Source organism: Glossina fuscipes, unplaced genomic scaffold (genome assembly GCF_014805625.2).
Source record: "Glossina fuscipes isolate IAEA_lab_2018 unplaced genomic scaffold, Yale_Gfus_2 28, whole genome shotgun sequence".
Taxonomy (NCBI): domain Eukaryota; kingdom Metazoa; phylum Arthropoda; class Insecta; order Diptera; family Glossinidae; genus Glossina; species Glossina fuscipes.
The window spans coordinates 7,074,770-7,100,946 of NW_023998423.1; the positions used below are offsets into that span (position 1 = coordinate 7,074,770).

The following is a 26,177-nucleotide window of genomic DNA, read 5'->3' on the forward strand; positions in this document are numbered from 1 at the left end:
ATTAGTTTCGATTTGGAGAATAAACTATTAATATTCAAAGAGGAAAGCTATAGGTATAATGCAATGATCACCTAAGACATGGAATTGTCATAAGTACTAGCTTTTAATTATTAATTACCAATCGATAGATTCCTACTACAAGCTTAATATTCGTACCGGTTCATTACATGAATATATATATATATATATATGTATATATGTTAACTGATTTGCGCTGATCTAAACCAAATAGTTAAATAGGAATGAACTTTTCAACGATCAGCACATTACAAGCTTGCTCATCTAGAAGGTATTCATCTAACAAAACCCTAATTACAAATATTTTTGGCTCTCTACAAAATAGTTTGCACTCGAGGTTTACGTTTTGTGGTCATGGAAATTAAATTTACTGCTGAACGCAAAATAATTTTTTTACTTATTTTCGTTGAACACCAACATTTTTTATGACCTTCTTAAAAATAAAAGCCTTTTAAACCGATTTATTTATGTTAACATCAAAGCGTAATTGCATCAATTGACTCAAGCCGGCTTTCAAGGATAATCAATTTGAAGTTTGGAAAAGAAAATAGGGGGATACGGAGCTACATCGAACGAACATGATAAGTATTCAACGATACGAATAAAATTTCTCGCTGAATATAAGCAAAACTGAAATTTTTCCAAAAAAAAAAAAGAGGCATTTTGTGCGAAATTTCCCGTGAACATGTCGACATCTATACATTTCGTAGGGTCTCCATAACTTGATTCTGAGTACTGCAAACTTTGGCACAGTGAACATGCATCAATTCTTCGATGATGACTATAACAAGTAAAAACGGGTAAGCGCCTACACCGTTCTTTATGTATGTTGATTTGCGCTGATCTAAGATATCAAAGATTTGCTCTCCATGAGAGCGCTTTGATTGCGATGAAACCTAAAACGGGTATCGATGTGGTGAAAATTCTGTCAACGGACCTGGTTACCTTTCAAGAAAATCCCTTTGAGTTGAAATATCCCATTTATTAGGGTGAAGCTGTAATCAGTTCCAAGGATTTAAGAAATAATCCTTTGAAGTTGTGTCAGAATGAAAAACAATACCTTGAATATGTGTCAAGCTGAAAAATAATCTTGAAAAAAAGTATTTATAATTTTACTCAAATCTTAGAAGGAGATATTAGCTGCTGCCAAGAATGGTGACACATCGGAATCGCCTGCAGCAGTGCCTGGAATTAAGAAGATTCGAGCAGAGTTTCCCACTTATATGTCCAAGCTTACGATAGCCTATTTATACGTCCCATTAGTTCTTGTCGTCCTTCTACAATTCAACAAACTAGCAAAAGATGATTGACTCTCCTGCCAAATTTCATTACAAAATACTAAAAATTATACGTGGTCACCATATAAGCACTTACTTTTTGCGAGAACAGAGTCGCCTTTCCATCAAAACTTCCCATATACACTCAGCGTATCACGGGATTCTTCGAAGAATATCACGTACCAAAGTATACGTACAAACAGCTATTCCGAAAAAATATGGGATTATAGTACGTCCTTCCGTAATAATAGTGTCCAGGCAGGGTAGAGTACAAAATAGTGACTATATACCTTAGTATGAGTTATATCAGACAAATAGAATACAAATCAAATATGATAAAAAAATCGTTCACATATATCAAAATTATTTGTTGTAAAATTATATACGAAAATAAATTATATCTGTGCTTATGGCTACAATAGAAAACTTTAGGACGAAATTTTATTAATTTTTAACAAAAAAAACAAGAATTTCTTTGTGGAGTTGAAGAGAATCACTAAACCTCTAGGCAAAGAAAAAACACATATACAAAATATTCTTCATAACTTTTGTTTAGAAGATGATGATAAAAGCTAGGATAGGTTATCCTCACAAAAGGAAGAAGACATTGCGACGTTTTCACTCAAACTTTTGCATAAGTATATTGAAAAAGAAATATGAGAAAAAAACAGATGTGTGTTCTCAAATGATAGAAATTCATGTGCTTTTCTAAACAAATTGCATTCCTTTTGGGTTAAGTGTTCCGGTATATTTTCGTTAAAGCATATGTACGAATGTATGCATTATGTGCTATTTTATTGTAAAATTTTTTACAAGTAGTAACAATATTTCAAGAGGCAATCGTAGCCCTGCAGTGACAAGCGAAATGTTAAATATGAAAAACAAGACCCAACGCTTGCAATGCAGCATAAGATAACGCGTTGCGCATGCGTACACAAATTGAATGAGTGAATATAAAATTTTACATATTCTTCTATTATTATTACGATCGGTGCTATTACATTTCTTTATGTTTTTAACTACAAAATTTTAAGAGTTTTCTGCCGACGGAGCTATTATGTGTTCGCGTGTGTGTGGAGTAATAGCATATTAACATAATATTACTAAAGTGACTCTGTTGTTATTTGACGGCTTCACTGCTGATTACTTGCTTTATAACCTGACCCTTTCCCGCTTCTCGGTACTCTTTTACTACATTGATGTAAAACTCAATTTTTTTTCACACTGCGTTCCCTAATTTTACATCCATTGCGAAAAACTTTTCCTGAAAAAAATTGAATGTATTTCAAAGATGGCTTTTAATCACCTCTTATCTGCCTCTGCAGTTTGCTAAAATTCAATAGAGTTGGAACTCGTGAAGTCACAGTAAAGGAACACTGAACGTCTGTTGTTCTCCTTCTAGATATTCTAAACTGAAAATTCTTTTCAAACGCGAAAATCATTGGATCTTATGGGGTAACATCGCGGTAAGAATTTAAAAATTAGGGGATTTTTTGACCATTTTCTTAGGCGAGAGAAGGGCAACAAAGCAATAGTAGGCGGACAGTTTACTAGGCCCATAATTAACGATGAAAGAAAAGTTTTTTTTTTGAAAATATTAAAAAAATAGAGACATCGAGGCAACATTATTTGTTTGGTTCTCAGAAGACACTGTACAATTTTGAATGAAATAAATCCCTCGTTGCACACTGTTAAAAAGTGATAACTATTCCCCTTTATTTCAGTTCAAAACAAAACATTTAATGCGCACAGATAAATTAGCTAAATGCGCGTTTGTTTCCTCACTTCTTTGGCTGACACAAACTCTACACGCATTACTTGTGTCTATGCGCACATTAGCTAATAATTAAAAAATTACTTTATAAGTTTCTTTTGACTAACAAATTCGTTACGTTGTATTAAGTTTTCTTTACTATTGTTAATAATAAACTATATAAACTTTAGATATAACATTTTGTAGTTAGTTGGATAAATAAAATTGCTCACTAAACCCGGAGTTTACTGAGAAAACTTTTGGAGCCTGTTTTAATGGATTTCGCAGGGCATCTTTATATCGTCAAGCTGACATTACAAGACCTGTCTTCAGTTTGCCTTAATTGAAGGATTATAGCATTCAACGCTAAGAGATAACTTAAAGGTTAATTCTTAGTTTCTTCTACAATTGAAAAATAATTTAAGGACTAAGGACTTTCAAAACTATATACACATTATTAATAAATATGGAATTGTACTGCACGCAGTATAACTGTTTTCAATTGAAATTAAAAAACCAAACAAGTAAGAACATTATAGTCGGTCAAGGCCGACCATTAAATACCCTACCGCATATTGTCTAATAGAATTCTTATTTATACCGTGAGTCAATTCTCATCACCACACATTAAAACTTAGACTGGTTTGCTGTACAAAGCATCAATTTTTGTGAAAATCCCTGTTAGAATAGGATGAGGCCGACATGGTCCAAATTGGGTACAGCTCATTTTTTTATATTAAATTACTATTATGATATAAATTTCATCGTGAAGCATTAAAAACTACACCTTTTTATTGTATTAGCTTTAGTTGTTCCTTTATGAGAGGGGAGTTGAAAAATTGCCCAAGCCGATCTAAAGTCTTCATACCAATTTAGAATACCCAAATGCGATTACTTAGCCACTTTTGCTGAGAAAATTCTAAAATTTCAATTTTCTTGCATATAAAGACTTTTCAGAATAGGACGTTATATGGGGAGAGGTGGAAAAAGTGAATCGATTCGAACCATTTTCAATAGCATTCGCCCTTGGGTCAAAACATGTCACTATACCAAATTTCATCGACGCGTCCCAAAAATTTTGCGACCTTTAGCTTGGACACAAAATACATGGACAGACATCAGACGGACAGACAGACTTAAATCGATTTAGAAAATGATTGATGAGTCGATCGATCCAATAAAAGCTGGGTCTGTTTTAAGCGCTTTTGCGTGTGACTTACCGTAAGTAGTGTGTGGTATGAAAAGGGACAAGAAACTCTAGTGACCAAAATTCTACCAAGTGAAACAATTTGAAGCATAAATAGAAACTTTTTTGTGAAAAACTGTATAATTTTTACCGAAATTTCTCTTGAGTAGTTAGAAAAAGGTAGAGTTTTTTTTTTTAATAATTTAAAGTTTTGAAAGAACAAAAATTGAGCAAAACTGTAAACAATTTTTGGAAAAATTTTGTTGCAATTCTTTCTCGTTTATTGGTCAGTCTGTCAGTGATGTTCAGTTCAGTTGGTTTTCATTAAATTAAAGCAATGTTAAGTGTTAAGTTTCTCGTTTTTTTTTTTTTGTTGCTTTAAGTTTTAATGCTTTTAAAAATAATTTGTCGGTTGGTCTGTTTCCTTTGTTTATTAATTAAAAAGTTTTGTATGCTAAGAGTTCGCATAGAAAGAGAAAAAGAAATTTATTTACAGATAGTGTGTTTGATAAACGAAAATTTTGCAAAAATTCTAAAATAATTGCTCCGAATTTCATGCTAAGTTGTTTATTATAGTTTACTGAGTTGAAGGTAAGTCAAGCATTGTAAGTTTCCTTTTTCAAACTGATTTTATTGCTATTCGACAGCAAAACTCATAAATTGAGGATAGAATTTAAACGCTGTCCTACCATTAATTATATATAAAAAAAAAAAATAAATAAACAAAATAAAAAATAAGAAGAAACCTTTTTCTCTTCCTACATAAAGACGATCAACCTTAAGGTTTATAATATTTTCTGTTTCCCCTAAAGTAAGCAGAGCTCTACATAATGTAAATATACAAATAAAATAAAAAAACGCAGATTATATTCCTTTTAAGACGAATTCAGGATATCCACTACCTTAGGTAAATGTGTCAGGAAAGGTGACCGCTCTGACAGCCAGTGTCTAATGGGAATTTTTTTTTTTAAATAGAAAATATTAGTTGAATAACAGATAATCCAAAATATATATATAATATATATATATATATATGAATAGGTTTAAGTAACTGATAGATTGCTTCGAAATTTTCAATAAATTATTCTAAGACAAAAACCGTTTGTTTTACGCTATTCAATAAATAAATGAATAATTTACTAAGGATCAAGAGATCAAATCCATAAAAAATGGAAACTTACGATGTTTGTTGTTGACTTATCTTTGGGTTGATTTTAAATTAGTGACACTTAACTAAACTTAGCCTTAAGGAGATATATCATAGTAACAGGTAAATAACAGTTAATAGGTAACAGGTAAATAAAAAAAACCCGCGTAGATAATCCTTTAATCCTACCATAGTATGTTCTGTTTATAAAGTAGTCGGAATTTACGTTTTACAAATGCAAACAAAAAAATTTTTTTTTTTTTGAAGGTCATTATCACTGTATACATAATTGTCGCGGGTAACTTATCTCTCATTCTGTCAGTGCCTTGTGTTTTTTTTTTTTTTTTTTTGATTAACAATAGTTTGAAGAATTACTTGAGCAAAGAATTTACATAAATGCCATCCAAAGAAGACTAACAATAAAACGTGTAAGTATAAGTAAGAAGCTCAAGCATATGAAAAGTTCAAAATATTTGCCTAAATTTTCAACCAAATGCTTTCCAAACGATATGAGCATACAAGTCCCATAGTTGCCTGCATCTGCCATCTATCTTATTCCGTTCAGTTTATCCTGGTCCTTGACGATGCCTTCTCGATTCAAACAAATATATAAAAGAAAAAGAAACGCTGGCCTTACCTTGATTAGGTTAAGAAAAATGTATGGGAGACTTAGTCAATATACTTTTCTCGCAAGCATTTGAATATATTTTGTTTGAAAGGGTTAAAATGAATTTTGAGGAAAAAAAAATATATACTTTTTAATAATTCCGGATATTTTTTGCACAAACAATATGATAATCAGTCGTTACTTAAGACTAAGAAACGAAAAACAAATATTATATATATGGACATATTTTAATTATCGGCTTCGAAGAGAGTATAAGGTACGATCATGTGAAAAGAATTCTTTTAAAGATAGATGGGGTGTAAACGAGTTTTAATTACTATTGACTTTTACGATATAGTCAAGGAACACAAAAACTGCTGTCTCGCACTGTTTAAACGACCGGTACGAAATAAATATTCCTTAAAATGGAATTGTTTCTTAGCATAGCACAAGTTCATTCAAAAAAATTGATTTATAGTTTCATGGTTTCTTTGTTTTTTTTTTTTTTTTTTTTTGTTTCTTACTTTAATGCTTTTACCAATTTCAAGTTGACGTTGAGCAGAAAGGTATTATAAAATGTTACGATGTTATGGTCGTTTATTTTTACATCCACAAGCAAATAATGCGATTATACTTGATTTGCCCTTTTGTTTGCAACATGTACAGAAATAGGATAGCAGATCGCTGAATAAATAAATTGTTTCGATTTTATCGAGCAGCGAATGATGATGCGTTGTGTTAAAGTATCTGCCCATTTGTCATGTGTTAGGTTTTTCTGAAACGCGTATAGTTGTAAGATGTAAAATGGAAAACTTGCGCAAGTTGGCAGATAAACCTTTATGGACAATAATTACTGATCGCTATCGATTTAAAATTTAGACCATAACCAGTAATAAATAAGAAAACTATATGCCAATCGCCTATATCCACCACACACGAACTGTCGAAAAGACCGTGTAAAACCGAAAAAAAAATGATAAATTGATATTCTAAAGTAACCAGGCAGGCGTGGCCCATAAAATATGCATCAAAATTTTTATCCGTCATTTTTGTAACTAATGTACAACGAAAAACCAATTTGTTTGTTTGCGAAAACAACATTGTTCTCAGTTTATGTTGCACTCTGACCGTGTTCTTTGACCCTCTATTTGACCCATATTGTGCATTCTCAATATCAAACCATGTGCAAAAAATTGCAATGTTTTTACCGAATTTGAAACTTAATTTTACTATCGAAAAAATGTTTACTACAAATATTGCGAACCTGGACAGATGGACTGGATGTGATACTGATAAGGAACATATACACTAGGCAGAGTCTCCCAAGTTCCTTTCTGCAAACACTTTTCAAAATAAATACGCCTCCATTATTCGATGCTGAGTAGGAAGAGTGTCCATTTATAATCTACAGCGTAAAGTGATTTAAAACTTAGTGCTGATATGGCTTACAGCCATCCAAGTCAATCAAAACTACTACCGATTGGCTAACTGCAAGGCCCATGATTGAGAGAATGCTTTGGAATTTTTACAATCGTAGAAGTTGGTTATCAAAGAACATGGCTACAGTACAATATGAACCGAACAGATACAACGATCAAATACTACAACAGGCACCAATCAATTTTTCCGTACGCATTCCGTGAACAAAAATGAAAACATTCTACGCCGCCTAATGCGTATCATAGAGTGGCATAATTTTCTTCTTTTTTTTCTTTTAAGATAACGATGATCATATGTGAGTATTATATATATATATATATACATATATGTATATATCCAAATATGATTTTCTCATTTGTTATGCATTTTATATTTTCTCTATCCGCCTGAGTAGCCGAAGGCGAGGAATCTCGACTGGCAAGTCAATGGTCGTGGGATCGAATCTCAAGTGCGGTAGAGTTTTTAATAAAAGCCGATAGCCTTAGATGCTAAAGCTTTTAAGAGTTTAATCTTAGAATTTATTTCTCTGGCGAAATTAATAATAATAATATATTTTCTCTATGACGAATATAACATTTATGTTTACTTGACACATGTTTGTTTATAAATGATCAATGTTGAGGTTATGTTTGTCAAATCCAGTTTGAAACCCTTGTGTGGTCAACAAAATTTTTATGTGCTAGGCCAAACGAAAGATCACCTCTGAAATGAAAATCTTCATAATCAAATCCGTCAATGCAGAAAGCAATTCTCTGCTGGCTCGGTGTCCGCGTTTAATTGTACTTACATCTCGAAAAAATGCTTAGGCTAGTTATACCTTCTCAAGACCAATGAAGACTTTACGAAAATGTTCGCTTAAATTTTAGAATTCGTACCCCTATCATCTCGTTCTTCGCTAAGCATGTTATCCTTCTTCATCGTCTATTGTATTATGGTAACCGGAATCCTAGCTTAGTCTTTCTGAAAGTACTATACATTTAACTGTTGTCATATATATATGAGAATGACGCATATAAAATAAAAGACTGAACCCTTTTCTTAATTTTTTTTCTTTCACGTAGCTGTACTCATATTAATATAACCTGCATTTTTAGTAAAAAGCATTTCAAATAAGAGCTAAAAGCGTTCGCCTCCTCCCTAACTGTAAAAGACTGCTGTAAAGTACGAAAGAGCATTACTTTATAGTATTATTTCTGTTATATATAATACTACGCGTTGTCTGTCATAATGTTTTCTTATTTGTAAAAAGCTCACCATCCAACAATTAAGATAAATTCATTTCGTCGGAACGTTTGCAACATCGAGGCGTAAACTTCAGGGGCAACGTTAAGTTCCAGGAAGCCCGTGAAGTTTATACATTCCTGACCAGTATGAAATTATAAATCGATTTAAGCATGCCCGTCTGTCGGTTTGTGTAGTATATGCGCTAACCTTTCGTCCGACAGGAAAGAAGTTTAAATATCGACTTCGAGTTAAGCAAAAACAATTTCCATCTATGGTCTATTAGACAAAAATAGAACAAATCATCCATGCCCGGAATATATTAAAGAGTCTTTTGTAGGGCATGGCTCATTTCGGCCATAGCCGAATATAATTCTCTTATTTCTTCTACTTTTCAATAACGAAATTATACCTAACGAAACTATTCTTTCAACTGAAATTAAATTTAATTTATCCAATCTTATCTGTAGACAACTTACAGAGTTGCCGCGAACGCAATTTTTTTCGCAACCATAATCTTCCACAAAGTTTCTATAAAGTTCAGCTACATTTTTGGCACACATATGGAAAAATTTTTCTTTGGGAAAAATGTCAGTTCTACTTATTAAAGGAAAGCTTCTTAGAAGTTGACAAAAAAAGAAGAAAATGAGGAAAATAAATCGCTTTGCCATTTGTCTTAAGCTGAAAGAAATTCCAATGTCTTTAAAAAGGAAAAAAAATGGTATTTGATTATGAAACATAAATATTTTAAAATTTGCATCTGCCAAAAGGAAAGATTAATAATTAAAAATCTACCCAATATTTACCCAATAAATTAGGCATTAAAAATATCATGAATAGAACCCCTAGATTTAGGCAATGCTATTTTATGTTTGGTAAAACTTAAAACAGACATTGATATTCTAAAAAAAAAGAAGAATGGCCTTAGACGACTTATCCAAATGTATTTAATTGTTTCATACATAAAAACAACAACAACAATAGCAACGAAATACAAAGGAAATATTTAATAATTTTCTTGTTTTGTTTTTTTGTTTTTTTTTTTTTTTGTTTGATTTTTATCAAATCTTGGTTGGTAGCATGCAAATGCAAAATATTTTTGCAAAAAGAATTCAACATGAATGAATTATTACGAAATTTTATCTTTGTACAATGCGTAAAACATTTTATAGCAGCTTTGTATTGCCCTTTACCTTTTATTATGCTTGGAAAATGCTTTTCTCTTTTTTCCAAGCTGTACTCTTAACGCATATACGATTACGTACATATTGCATAGAGAAGAGTTTACGTAATACATGTATATGAAAATGTATGTGGGGCTTAGTTATGCCTGCAGCAATTTATTCATAGGGGTTGAATGCTTTTTCCCATATATTTCTTTTTCTAGAAAAAAAAGGGGTTGCAAAGACTTTTTGCTCAATTACAGCAAGCATAAGGCCACTGATGGTAGAAAGCCTCGATGCATTCATTCAATACGATACATACGTATAATTGTTAGCATGGCATGCAGGGACTTTCACTTTTATAAATTTAAACTTTTAACGACCTATCACTTAGAGCTGGGAGACATATGGCATTCGCCATTCCATTTTCAACACCCACTATATATCTGTATATGCTAAATGCAACTATAATAAATTAAACTTCGAACACAACATTCTCTATCCGAGGACCTCATCTGAACGGAAGTAAGAAAAATCTCTACTGATCCGCTTGCAAGTATGCAAAATAAAACAATTATGCTTTCGATGTGCTTTCCCATGCACAAAACATTCTTTAGCTAAAGATAAGATACGTTACGAGAGAAGATAATTTCTTTTCTTTTTTTTTTCTTGGCCAGTTTACAATTCTGCAGCCGAGTTTCGCCAAACATCGTTAGCAATTTCTTACAACCCTATGGAAATGTTCATTGAGATCCACGTAACGTACGGGAGGAGTAATAACATTTTAAGCAAGTGGCATTTAGTCATGCTCTACTGAAAAAGGATGAACAGGCTTCGCAAATTTACTAAGCAATAAAGGTCCTGTATAAAGTGAAAGATGCCAACAAAAGAACAAGTCAAAACTGGTTGCAACGAATTTGATGCTAACGATACACGTTCACGTTCATGAAATTAAAACTTCAATCATCACCAACCTATCGTTTGAATATTGCGACGGCCAAATATGTCCCCCACTTTTAGTCTTATCCTTTTGGAATTTATAATAGAAGCTTTTTAATAGAGCCGGTATGTACACTCTTATCTCATACATATTAAATAGCTGTTTGTATGATTACTATATGGCTAGTAGGACAGTCCACAATTACAGTAAGTGGATTGTTAACATTTTGATTCGGCTAATAGAGTCGAAAAAGGAGAAGGTGTTTTTTTTCGCAGGCAGCGAAAAGGATTTCAAATTTTCCCACTTGGAGCGATCGAACGGTAAGTTAATTGCGGTGTAGTGCCTCGAAACTCGCTGCCTAGCAAAGCAGGCCACGACGTTTCCCTATTAATGAATGTAACCACAAGGGTAATCCAAAACGGAAGTTTCCTCCAAAAAGTGCTTCAGACGATTAACATATAGGGATAGATTACACCTGGGGTCCCATCACAATCGTTGTAAGGCAAACATATACGTAAAACTTTTGTACAAAGTCTAACAAAATAAAATTCTATTCGAAGGTTGGAAAGCATCCAAATGACGCGTATTCCAAACTTGGTATGATCAAGCCAATGAACAGAGTCTTGAAAGGTCATCAAATTGACGAGACCGTCCTTTGAGAAATCCCAGACCACAATTGATTTTATTTAAAAATGAACGTATATAGGGATAGAGTTGCATTTTGCGATCAAAAATAAAGCCCAAATAAGGCAAAAATGTGAAACATCCTCTTTTATCTGCCCACTTATATTGTAAGTGGTCTTTATAAATCCGCTTGCACGAAAAGATAATTACTTACATTTATTTGGATTAAGAGACAAGAGATTTACTCTGCTCCAACACACTAACGCTTGCATTAGCTGGTCTGCTCCCGTCATTTAGTGCAAGAGATCGTTTCAAAACGTCAGCGTACATTAAAACATTACAAAATCGAATCATCGACGGCAGACCAGTCATGGAAAGAATGGAAGGTATGGGGTTAACATGGCTGCTCTGTGATAGTCCCTTCAGAACAGTTGTTTCTCTGCATAAAGTACCATTGTATAAAACCTTTCAGATAAGAGGAAAACCAATTAACGAAAATATTTGGAACGCCATCTGAAGTAAGTTTAAAGGCGAGTAAGTCATGGGTTATTGAAAACAATAAAATAAACATGAGCTTGCTTTGGATCTTTTATTAGTTTCTTTAATGTGATTATTTCTACTAGAAATAAACCCATGCTGACGTTTCTCACAAAACTTCGGGCCAGCATGAGATGAGACTCCGGCAAAATACCCTTTGTTGACAAAAAAATGAATATGTCGATGAAGAGTCGAACAATATATTCATAGCAATTTATAAAGGCGCTGGAGAGAATGCTGTTCCTTACAAGTAGCTAGGAATATTTTAAGGATACTAGGTTATCACGATCTTCTGTCTCAAATAAAGTTATGTTAAAGAAAATATGATACGAGGAATACTTATACTTACGATACTTACACTCTGATCGTGCAAAGGTGTTTTTAGAACAAGTTTGCTCAGAATATTTTGCGAACATATTCGATACCGTAACAGGGGCCATTGATTCCCTTCCTTTAGTTTTCCCCTTAACATCCGTAACACACATATATAGTATTTGTTCTTTGCTGATAAAATTCACGACTTTTCTGGAACGGGTTTGTGGCAGACGTACCTTTCGAAAGAGCATGATGATGTGAAAATTTGTCATCGACGAGTATTCGAATAATGAAAAAACTTTTTTAAAAACGTTTTATCAAAATCATCGTTCTATGGTCTCCTTCCAAGTCTCCCATTAGCAATCATGGCGGAGTAAATACAGCTTGGAATTGTTGATCTTGCTGCATATTCCCATTGTCCGACCACTGTTTTTCTCGGTTTATCTATTGCTTTTCGTATCGCGTGTAGACGGATCGATGTCTGATATGACAAGTTTATTCGTAAATAGCTTTGGAACTATAGTTGTGTAGCGGTTATTTAGGCTTACTTAGTCCACTATTTGCCATGAATCGTAATTAATGTTAAGTTTTACTCTAGGGTCATCCGAGAAAAGAAACCTAAATTTCCTACTTACCAAACGGGCCACTCCTGGGGTGCTTCCATTAGAAATCATGGCCCGAAGAAGACCACAAATATGATAGGCTGCAAAATGGCACAGGGCTTAAGATCTGCCCGTGTGGTGGCATCATCTGCAGCATTGCATTACAATACAAAACCACTGTTACGTCCATCCCAAATCATGATAAAAAGTAATTTGGCATCAAAACTCGTTGAATTTTATCTTACGTAAAGTATCACAACAATATTACAATAGTACTACAATAAACATTTGCAAATCCCTAAAGCAACGATTCTGAAGAAAAACGATTGAAATCGTATTTACATAATCGCATTTGTCGGTCTTCATAACTTTTTGTGATAAACTTCAGATCAGCATACGTTGTATGCTGTAAGTTGGCAGTTAAAAAAAAAAAAAAAAGTTGGAAAATTTTCCTTACATTCATTTATGGTTGTTTTTAGCCTTCTAGATATAAATTTAGCCTATTTATAAACATAACGTCTAGAAACAAAAAAATAATTAGCGATGCGTTTACCAAGTCTTAGGTAATTTTTTTTTTTATTTTTTTATTTTTTTCTTTTTGTTAAACAACAGATGGTTGTGTGAGTAAACTGATTTAAAATTTCATGCTGATTAAGAACATGTACAACATGCAATCCGTATTTTTAGCTGTTGGAAGCCAACGACAAAATTAGTAAACTTAAGTGCGTGTATGTGGAGTGGAGTGTAAAAAATATGAAATAATTTTTTTATGATGTGGAGATATGCTGAGTAAGCATATTTACATAATTTATTAGTGTGTATATGTTTTCTTGCAGTTATGTTTTTCCTGACCTGTCATCAGAGAATAAAAGCAAACTACTTTTGTTATTCGGTATGAAACACACAAAATTGACCATCTCACAAGTATATATATATATATATATATATATATATATATATATGCACATAATCAGTAGGCTCTAAAAGATTTTAATTATTCCTATGTGGTTTTCTTTTTATTGTTTGGTTGATTTTATTTCATTCATAGAGAAGGGCAAGAGAAATTTTACTAAATAAAGATTTGAAGGTCTTCTGACTTCCGAAGAAATTCAATCTTACAACAATTACATAAACAGATAGAAGACATATTTCCTTCGAGTCCATCGGAAATTTTCCTACACTGTCTGTAAACATTGCACATTATAAGCGACCGTGTGTACTGCTAGTCAATTAATAAGAACAAGAAACTCAACTAAGGTCTCCTTAGCGCGAGTCATGGATTTATGTGTTAATTATTGACTTGTGACGAGGCCTACCATAAAAGAAACCTATAATTATCAAGCAAAAAATATATATAAATAAGTTTTTTAGTGTCTTTCGCAATTATTCCAACGCTTGAATTTTTGTAAGCCTTCTCAGAACTCACTCTCTGTCAAACATTAACTGCTTATGTTAATTATGATACAAAGTATCTTATATAAAGTCATATAAAATCGATAGGTCTCACTGCTTCCTTTCTCGAAATTGGAAGCTTCGGCAGTAACTGACGGAGAGGCAGAGGAAATGAGGAATGCATCTAAATCAACTTTACATTTGAATAACTTTTCTGATTTACAAGTGAATGACTCTTCAACTTCACTCCTGCCTGAGAATTGTTGACTTTACGAATATTTAAGATGTGTTCAGTGATAGGTATCCAAAATTCGTCTTGTAATGAAGTAAGTTTTCTTAGGTTTTTATTCATAAACTACTAATTAAAACCAATTACACGCCTTGTTTCTTGTACTCCCTTAAGACAATTCAAAGCCAGTTTTGGTTCTTGGTTATTATACCAAAATAGGCAAAATCGCTCTACACTACAAATAATTGCATGTTGTACGTACATAGGAGGCGTTTATCATTTACAACATGCAATTACTGCTTTGCTCTTCTCTCGGCCGCGTCAGACGAATATTTTACAAGCTTTATTTTTATATTTTTTTTCACATTTATTTAATAAACAAAATCATTTGGTTAATTAATATGCTGACTTTACTCGTCGTTGTCCGCTTTAACAGCAGTTTGGCGATTTACAATGTAAGAGCATAGGAAGATTTTTACATTACTGCTCTGTAAAGTTGTCAGAGTTCATTAAAATACTTTTTTGCTTTTAGAAAGTTTGACTACAAATGTAAGGGCAGGTAAGTAAAGAGTAGTCCATGCGAAATCAAATTATAAATGTAGCATAGAAAGGAATAAGATTGAAAAGAAAAAAGTTATAAAACTTTACAAAAATAATGAAAAGCACTTTAGAGAATCGTGGTTGACCTGAAACTCTGTCCTTCACTCGCATAATAACAAATAAAAGCAATTTAAAGCAGAATACATAGTTGGATCTAACCTAAATCATATCGCTTAATACAGGTCTTCACAATTCTTTAAAATTCTTTAGCTCTATGTTCCATCCACATTACAAGTTGTGGCCATGTGAAAGCTTACTCTTCTTGAGAACTCTCCGCTGAGCCGCTTTCGATACTATACTACCGCACAGAGCCATTACCAAAAACAAGGGCAGAGACCTTCGCTCTAGACATTGTGCCAGCAGTGAATTGGAGCCATTTTTCTTGAGCTAAGAGACCCTAGTGGCCCCCATAAGTTTTGAAGGTGTGGCCGTCCCATTTTTTGCATAGATTTGCAATATCCAAGGAGAGGTATGGATAATGCCAGGATTTCAGATCCACAACTATTCCTCTAGTACTTAAGAAACTATGCCATGCTAAGCTTCCTATCAAGCGCTTTATGGACTTTCACAGTAATATGACTACACAGAAAGATGTCTTTCTGCAGACCTTTTCCGATATAAGATGAGATCTCAGTGGAGAATATATTATCGTCGGGACCTATATCGTGCTGGATAGATTTAGATGTAAACCAGCAATCTTTAGATTTTACGCTACTTATGTCTGCAGGAGTTAGCGTGGATTTCTGTTTTAAAGGTGTAATCCCACGTTTCCCGTTAGCACAGGCATCACTCGTCGGGGACAAATAATCTCCGTATCTCGAATGGACACACAATTTTTTCTTACGCTCCCGACTTCGTTATCGTCGAACACGAGGATGCTACGTTGCATTAATATAATCTAGGCAACGTCTGTGTTACATATGCGATTCGTTCAAAAGATTACCCCTTTCTCCCCTTCTTCCTGTACTAACTTCCGCCTGGAACGCATGGATCGTGAAACATACATATGATAAGCCACTAATAGCATTAACGAAAAAGCCAGAGATGTGCTATTGATTTGATGGGACCACCTGTATGATGATTTGCTGCAAGACAATGACATCATCGTCAGGGGACGAGATATTATTAAGTTGATGTTGTCAGCGCCGAGCCATATATTGCGGAAGCCATTTGAGCAACTTTCGCAGCCCCATCCCCGAATCTACTGTACTTGATGACTACAAGAACAAGTTTGAAAATCAACGAAGTGACTGAAAACATGCTAAAAATAGCTATCAGACCCACTTGGTAGGTCAGCAATCTGATACTCGCCATATTCTCTTAATTTACTGATGTGAAAAAAAATCCATTAAAAAATTGCATACACTTTATGCTCTATTTATCCACATCCTTTTATCGGTTAACCTTAAATGCAACGCAACAGTTTGATTAGATTACAAAACAAACTCTAACGAGTAAATACTCAGAGTTAAATCAAGCATTACAGTCTGTGAGTTGGACCGCAACAATGTAAAGGAAACATTTCAATTCAGTCGACGACAATAGGAATTTACACAATTGCATAAAAGCTAAGGCAGAAAATCATCCACCTCATTGAAATAAAACGCGTATAAAGGTTTAATGATCTCTTTCCGTTTTCTGAACGCCGTAAGCAATAAAATCATTATCACCAATAAATTGTATAAAACTGTTGCAATACATCGCAACATTAGAGATCTGGCCGAAGACCTAGAGGGAATGAATGTTGAATTGTTACAAATACGTGACATGAAACCAAGTCGTCGAATGTCTTTTAACTCTTCGCAAGACCGTAAATTGCTTCGTGAAGGCGAAGACGCGAATTCTAAGTTGGAAGTAAGTGAGGAAATAAAACTTGAAAGAAATCCATTCTCATTGAACTGAAGCAAACCAAACCACCAAGGTGTAGTGGCCTTGTATGGCACTTTTAAAACAACAACAACAACAATATGGTCAGCGTATGATTATAGATATTCATGCCTGTCCTACTATCATGCAATCAGTCAAGTTCACAATACGTACATACCTCTGAACCAATAATTACTGGATCGTGTGTAATACAATAAGTCTTACGCAGAAATGATTGGTAAATGTAAAGAGAAAATATAAAAAAAAAAAAAAAAAAAGAGAGAAGAAGAAGAAGAAGGAGTCATGATAAATATCCTGATGTAATTACCTTTATGAGCGATGGCACGTTTATGTTCTTTTTTTTTTTTGTTTTTCTTCAAAAAACAAACTTGTTCGTTCATGTGAAGCATGTCTGTCTTTTTTATTTGTATGTGGCAGGAATTGTATGCTGTCGCATGCCTACGCAACGGCGGACATCTTTTTAGTTGATGTGGTAATTGTGTGTTTACGCTGCACATATGCTAGTATGACGTACATTTTTAATCAATCACTGTCAGGGAATGCTATGTAAAAGTTAATATTGCATAAAAGTAATACTGTCGGCTACCTTTGACTTTATCTAGGAAGAACGTGCAGCCGTACGTTTTGGCGCTGTTTAACATCATATAACAGGTAAACGCTTTTACGACACGAAAGTAATTTTAAGCAATTTTAACGCCACCGCTATTTTTCATTTTTTTTTTTTTTTTTTTTATCTGATTTAATTAATTCATAAAAATTTTCGCTGTTTTATACAGATTTCAGTCTTAATTTTTAACACTTCTTTCGACACATATTGCTTCCTAGTATTTTTTTAAACGTCGCTTGCATTTTTAACGCAATTGTGGCCTCAATTTTCTGCCTTTTTTTTTTCCTTTGCTTATAACAAAACACTGAAATTATGTCAGCTTTGCTCTGCTCTTCGCATCCCATAGAAAAAAGCATCAAGAAGGCAGGCCAACAGGTGGATATAACTAAATCGAATTAGGAATTCATATTTATGTTTGTGTATATGTGATATGGATAACCTCAAAATCGATCTACACACATTCATCGGCTCGTCTGTCGTCAGTGCTTTGAACAAGTCATTATTGTTACGATATCAATCTATAATAAAAATTTTTACAAATGTTTCCCAAAATCATTAGAAACTCTGCAGGTGTCATAACTCGCGTACATGCAACATGTAACAATTGCAAAAGAAGTATGCAAGTAAATAAATGAAAACCGTACACCAAATAATTTATGAAATAATTTATGAATATTATAGTTTAGGTAGATTCGATGCATTTATGTTAATTAATTTTAGTTAATGATGTCTTTGTGCATAAAGCACATGTTGCTGAAACGTCTCTGACCCGAACATGAAAGTTTGGAAATATGTTTGTGCATGTTGTAATAATTACAGTTGCGATTAAGTGCAATACGCGCAAACAAATTAAAAACGATTTAGACGCTGCACATGAAGGCTCTGCTCTCTTATGCACCGCATTGAAATTTTTTGCACCAACTAGGGCGATCGACGTTCTGAAAGATCGACGAAAACATCGCTCAAGTTCAATAAGTTGTGCTGGATGGCCGTTAAATTAAAATCAGGAAGACAGCCGAGGCTACGAACATGGTCAGCGATATTGGCGCAAGGTTCAGGGTATGAGATGCTTTTGCAGTGTGGGGTGCCCCCCCCCCCCCCCCTTTCTCTTCAAATTTCTATTTTTTATAAGTAATTTAAATTGATAGAATGTTCGTGTGTTTGTGTCTTCGATTGTCTTTCCAATACGCGGTGGTTATAGTGAGACGGTATAATCAAGAAACGAATGAAGGTGCGTTAAACAAAAAACGCTCCATTGCTTACATTATCTCCAGAAAAAAGCACGCACGCACACACAAAAATCACACTCGACTCTGGACGCGTCATGATGACTTAACATCTCAAAGTTGAACGCGCTCAGAAATCGCGCTCAGAAATCGCGCTTTTCCTTTCATTTTAAAAGCGAATGTTTTATAATGCGACTACGTACAGGTGTCGAAGTGCCAGCGCGAAATAATAGCTTGTCTGGAACGTACTGGAGTTTTGAAAATCAGAGCCTACTGTTGTTAGGATGAATGAAATTATTAATATACTTGACTTGATCTGCGAACAATTTTCCGACAAAGCCACAACTTACGGTAGACTTACAGTTACTGATCGAAATGTCATAAAAATTCCTTCAATTTTACTGCCTTCCTGGAAGGGATCCATTCTTTTTTTTTTGTACACAGGGTATAAATTGAATCAATATAAAAAACTTGTATTTTTTTAATTTAGCGATAAATAATTTATTTGCTTGGGTTTGGTAAGTTTATGCCAAAGATAATTCCATACTAGCAAAATTGCCTCCTTCCGGAAGAGATTTATAAATATTTACTCGATCAGCTTTCCATCCCAATTCATGGGAAACCATAGCTAAGCACATGAAGAATGGCCAGCCAATATACTGCAACAGACGGTGTAGACTTTTTTTCCTCATAGAGAACGGATTCTTTTTATTAAGCGAAACCTTGATAAGCAAACGAAGAAGATAAATATAGGAGCAGGGCTTCAGAAATTGCGCTAGAAGTCCTGTAACGAAATTCTGCTTTTCTCAGAAAAATTTCAAATAAAACTGATTTGACAACAAAAGAATGATTGCTATTATACCTATGTAGGCAGATCACGGTTGTTTTGAAACTTTTATCTACATTGAAATTGAACAGGTGAGAAAATTATGTTCGATTGTGACCGAATCTTTCATACCTATCATCGTTATATTAAAAAAGAAGAAAATGAAAAGAACTAACTCTTCATAATCTATGATATGCAGATATGGGTGCGGCTGATTTTTTCTGTTTTCAAAATTAAACTTTTCGCCGCTTATGCGTACGGGCGTTGTAGGTGTGTCATTGGAAAAGTTTAAGTCTCTTCCAAATTCTTTTGTAAATTTGTAGGCGATTTCATTAGAGATAGAATCGCTACCACAGATACTACACAGCTTGACAGACGGACAAATCGAGAAACGAACAAACGGACATGCTTGACAATTCGAACAAGAATTGATTAATTTTATGGAACTTTTGAAGTTCACTTCCGCGCGTTATAAAGGCATGGGCAAAAAAAATTAAACGTTGATGTATGTATCCAATATATATACATGTATATGTATAGTATGTATATATGTATAGAATGTAATATATATATATTTAATAATTTTTTCTATTTTTTTTGTCATTTTTGTGAGCAGTAAGCAAAAAAGTAATCTTTTAATTCTTTCGAAAAACAGAGGTGTTCTCAATTCATATGGTCCTGTTGCCGTGTCCTTTGACCGACTTAGCCCATTTGCAATAGCAACGTGCGTCCAAGGACTTCCACTGCTTCTGCCAAATTTGAAGTCGATAGCGTCATTTTTGCGGCCAGAAGGATATTTACAATAGACGCTGCACCGAGGGACAGACGAAAAGGCGGACAGACAGAAATGCTTAAATCGATTTAGAGTTTGATGCTGATCAGGAATATATATACTTTATCGGGTCTCTGATGCTTCCTTCTTCTTTTCGCTGCAAACGTTCTGACGAAATGAATATACCACTCATCTTTCAATGATGGGTATAAAAATATTGACAGTCTTGTGTTTGTTATTCCTGAAATATGTATGGAAGGCGCTTTAATTCCTAATGTCGTATTGCCTTACAAATAAATGCTTCTTTGTCTCGTCTTCACGTTTTCTCAACTCCTTGTAACAATTGTTCGAAAAGGAATGACGAAGTTACAATGATGTCAACCTATCTAGTTGATATATAAAAACAAAGTACATCGCTAGATGTAGCGATAAGTTTTTCTTTACCAAACATAAAACAAAGAAACTCGTAAAGATAGAAATTATATAAAAGAAACAAAGAAAAGCATTCTAAACTTTCCTGTGGTGCACTGTTATAGACGGCGTTTATAATCAACAACTTAAAGTTTTCCATTTGTTTTATAATCAGTTTAATTTATTTCTTAAAATAAAAATAAAGAAAACCTTTGTTAATGAATTTAAAAAAAAAACTTATTTAACTAATTTTTGCATAAAGCTGATCCATAGAGACTTTCAGTGCATTGGAGTTGCGTCCTCTTATGATTTCATTGAATATTTCCCATCAGTTACGATTACTTGTAAAAACTTGTACTTGATTGATTCACTCAGTGATCTGGTTATCACTTTGACTGACAGGGAGTTGCGTAATGCTGGAGAAATGCGAAAATGGATCGTTCGACATAATATCGTCATGTTGGCAGAAAGATGGAAAATATTTTGATTAATATATATTGCAACAATTTCTCTCAACAAATAGCTTTTCCAAGTGAATAAATGATCAAAATACATGCAAACACCAAGTATATACATTAAACTAAATTTAGTTTATTTTCAGACTTAAATGCTGCTCCAAGCATTGAAGAATGATATCAATATGTCGTTATGCCATAAAGTATCCTCTAGCGGCATACCGGTACGTGTCTGCAATATGGTAATCTTTCATTATACATTTAATTTGCATTTATTGCACAAGTTTACCCGAACAACGTTAGCCACTTGTGCGCTAAAGACATCAAGTAATTGTACCTCAGGCGATGTTATGGATTCGTTATGAATGCCGCTAGTCTAAATATATAACAAATTGCTTTGATTTAATGAAAAGAAAAATACAAACCCTCTCTACTATCTTTATCCACTTCGTTGATTATAAGTCGCTATGCGATTGGTTAAGCAAATAATAATATTTTCTCCTGATGGAAAACTGTATGAGACAAGTGACGAAAGCTTCTCAAAATGTTGCTGTTAATGGTATAGCACAACATTAATATTCCTTTTTATTTACAACGCCCCTTACCAATCTTCTTCGCTCATTGTATGGTGTGTAGTGTTAGCTCTTCAAATTTGTGTAAAATATATATAATAACTTTTCTGAAAAATGTTCGTGAACGATAAATCAAAATTTATGCTAGGTCTGCAAATCGTTGGGAATTTCGGTTGTCTTCTTGCAGCGGTTTATTCTAGCGACCACCACTAAACTGCAGCGAACGTGAAAAACAAAGAAAACCGGGACGTCCCAGTGAAAGAAATCCATATAAATATTCTATATGTATCTTCTTCTTCTTCTTTTTTTTTTGATAGTATTTTTAAGTGCTGATATAGGTATGCCTCTAACTTTAAGGTCTACTATTACGTGCTGCAATACGTCGCTTAGACGCAGAATTGGCTTTATTGGATGACTTAACGAATTGTGACAATTTTCGATAAGAAATGAATGGTTTTAGAGGCTCTGCACTCGAGTTAACCTGTAGGTACCATAGAAGTGTACATAATCTTTCTCTGAAGGCTTCCTATCAGCACTTCACCACTAACTTAACTTTCGAGCTAAGGTAAGTTTTGAAGTACAACCGGAATTCATCTTTTGCTGATGGAACGCGTGGTAAGTAAAGCAATTTAAAATGTATATATATTGTCCATCTCACGGATATAGATTAGTGGATAACTAAATTGACGACATGACCACAATTTACATACAATAAACTCTATGGATTAGTATGTGACAAAAATGAAATGCGAAGAGTAAATTTTCGTCATGGTAATGTATGTATGTAATGGTGAAATTAAGTGCGGGAGCAACAAAGAATGGAAACTATTCAACAGGAACGTTGTTCATAAACTGGAATGTGTCAAACACCGGACTAAAAAACAAAGCAAGTAAGAAAGTTAAATTCGGTCGAGATCGAATCTTTTATACCCGTCAACGTTATCCTAAAAAAGACAAAAGAAGGAAAAATGAAAATTTCTGTGCTCTACAATATGAAGGGAGCGCAGCTGATTTCTTTCATTTTCAAAATGAAAATTCTTTTGCAAATTTGTAGACAGTACCGTCATTTTTGCTAACGGAAGAATGTTGGACAGACGGACATTCTAAGGTGTATTCCAAATTCGAAACTGGCCAAGAATTTGTATACTATATGGAGTTTTTGAACCTTGTTGCTGCGCATTATGAAGGTATTCAATCCAAGTTTGATTGTACACTACATCATTGGGCAGGCGCGGTCAATTTTTTCCATTTTTGTGCACGAATGCTATACCATCGCCCATGGAATATGCTTTCAAATTTTTGTACATTTATTTGCTAGGAAACAATATTTCATTCCTTTGGAGAAACAGAGATGTTCTCAGTTTAGTGATGCTGTGGGCGTGTCCTTCGAACAATTTTGACCATTTTCAATACCAGCGTGCGTGCGAAAACTTCCACTGTTTCTGCCAAATTTGAAGTCGATAGCTTCATTTTTGCAGCCAGGAGGATGTTTTACAACGGACATGACATAGACGGACAGATGCACAGATAGTCAGGTGGACAGAAGGCCAGGCTTCACAAATCGATTTAGGATTTGATGCTGATCAAGAATATATATATATATTTGTTGGGTCTCTTATGCTTCCTTCCTGGCGTTGCAAACGTTTTGACGATATCAATATACCACTCATCCTTCGATCATGATTATCAAAAGGGGAAAATTATTCATATTATTTAATTTCACATTTTATTCCATATTCTGCTTAGGAAATTAAATCACATTAACGTATCTATATTTTCGAGAAATTGATTTATTTGTTTTTAGAAGCCATGAATCTCTCAGAACTGGATTATTATACAATTTTGAACGTGAAAAGGAGTGCAACAAAAGGGGAAATATATCTAGCTTACCGTAAATTGGCTATCCGTTTAAACCCATACCGTGATCCGAAGCACTGCAAAGAATTTGTGCCTTTGGCTGAAGAAAACCAACTGACGCATATGTCTCCGATGGGTTTAAACAAGCAATGGGCTTATATTAATATGGCTTTGGATGTTTTGGGTACGTAGACTTTAGGTTGCAAAATAGAATAAAGATGAAAAGTACTCCTCTCCTAAAAGGTAACGATTTGTATCGTTCAATTTACGATCGATACGGCGAGGCCGGCTTAATACAAGGCATACTTTTACCGAACGGCTATTTTCCCCCTTATCATTATCATGGCGATCATATGAAAGTTTACCATGAAGTGTTTGGCACTTATTCGCCATATGCGAACATTATGGATCCTATAACAAACCCACCGCCGCTTTATACAAACAAGAGTAACGGTATTGGAGTTCGCACAAAAGAGCCACCGGTTGAGAAAACAGTTGCCTTATCCCTAGAAGATGTATATTTCGGTTGCGTTAAGTTAATGCATGTCTGGCGCCAGGAATTCATAGATAAAGACGAGCTTGCAACAGAGAAACGCAAGAAAACATTAACATTAAATATACCACCGGGTATCACGGCCGGCACCCGTTTTTCGTTTAAGGAAGAGGGAGATCGATTTCCCACGAAAATTCCCTCTGATATAATATTTATTGTCGAAGACAAACCGCACGATGTGTTTAAGAGACGCAATCTTTACAATATTGTTTATACTCATGAAATTTCTTTATGTCAGGCCCTAATTGGATTCCGATTCGTGATTGAGACTTTGGATAAGCGGAAAATTAAAGTTTCTATTAGTGATGTAGTTACGCCAGATTTCGTCAAAATTCTACCCAACGAAGGATTACCGAAATATAAAAGTCCTGATGACATATCAAAGAGCAGAGGTGTCCCGACTTACGAGTACGGGGACCTTATAATAGAATTCAAAAGTAAGATGTAAATTGAACCATTATCCCTCGCGTAGCATTAAACCTAATAATTTATTTTAGTAAAATTTCCCGAATATCTGAACACTGAAATGAAATTGCTGACTCGCAATTTCTTCAGCGATTTCCACGCACTGGAAGAAAAAGCAGCCAATGAAAGTTCATTTTAATACTATCAAAATTCAATAGCGGACTTCATATTATTAATCTTAAACCATGTTCAACATTTAGTGGGAAAAAAGGAGGATTAAACAAAAAAAAATTTACTTGTGCAGTTCAACTTATCCTCTTTTGATGACTTTGACTTTCTATGTTAAATAAGAAATTGATAATACTTAAAAAAAAAAAAGCAACGTCTAAAATGGTTTATATAAATATTGAAATTTTTTTCCTATTTCAACGCAACAGAGGACTTGAATCCATCAGTAATTTTTTTGAATATTTTCAATGTTCTTAGTTAATGGCGAATGAAATCTCTAACCCGAAATCTTTTGGTTCCGTACGATTTTTATAATGCGCTAAAATATTGTTGTAGTGAAGTTCAATTTGCTTAGTTTCTACACTGGATTCCAAGTTTGGTAATTCTTCACTGTTTACAGAGGGAAAAGAAAAAACATCGATGCTTTAATTGTAGAATCACTTATCTGATTCAGCATAGCAACTGTTTCTAGAGAGTTGCCCCGTTCGAAATGCAATAGGTAGTGATTTCAACATTCTACATATAGTTGAACTTGAACACCTGTGTGTTTAAAAATGGGAAGAAATACGGGCACCTTTCTATAAGCAATCTAGAGTCTCTTTTTCATCACCCATTTCCTTGCCATTTTGCCTAATAAGGACGTTACAGTTTAAACCAGAACGTGATATATATTTGCTATGGAGTCCGTAAGAAAAACACTTTATGATGTCTCCATTGTGATAACCAAATATATCGTAGGAATCATAGGGTTTTTCTAAACAACAAACTTTGTAACTGGATCTTAGAGGGTAGGATTTGACAAATATTTGAGCCGCAGGTTATAGATTTCAGAATATTCTAATATCAGCAATTGCTGATCAATTACGGGCATTCGCTCGACTTGCAAAATATCGGAAAATGTTGAATCAATCGTTAAAGTAGATATATCTATAAACGTAGACACATATCGCTGGTATAAGAACTCTTTACTGTTATATATCTTAGGATTGCCCCTCTAATTTCAATCGGGTAAGTCAGTCAATTCAAGACGGCGTATACCAAATATTTAAAAAGAAAGACTTCGCATTTAGAATATGGTGCCTGGTTGATGCCAATAGTGAAGAAATTCATCACAGGCTGCTTTTCAAATGTTGCGAAAGCAAATATCTGCTCCGATATTTACCTTACAATCCCATTTTTTACAACATCTAAAGAGTCCTTTTTAAACAATCGGATATATCGAATTTAAGCCTCGATATTATTAAGTCTGCAAGTGGGCGTTCCTGCAACTATTTTAAGCGAAATAAAAAAACAGTCGCTATACTTCTAATTTCTTGGTGACTGGTAG

General features: G+C 34.0%; 1 protein-coding gene across 1 annotated transcript; it reads left to right on the forward strand.

Annotated features, from left to right (window-relative positions):
- The first annotated feature begins 23,616 nt into the window (after positions 1-23,616).
- Positions 23,617-24,821, forward strand: LOC119636316 (dnaJ homolog subfamily B member 13). Its single transcript, XM_038031618.1, has 3 exons — positions 23,617-23,848; positions 23,908-24,654; positions 24,715-24,821. Exons 1-3 carry the CDS (start codon positions 23,617-23,619, stop codon positions 24,819-24,821), a joined length of 1,086 nt encoding a protein of 361 aa, XP_037887546.1.
- Positions 24,822-26,177: the final 1,356 nt, after the last annotated feature.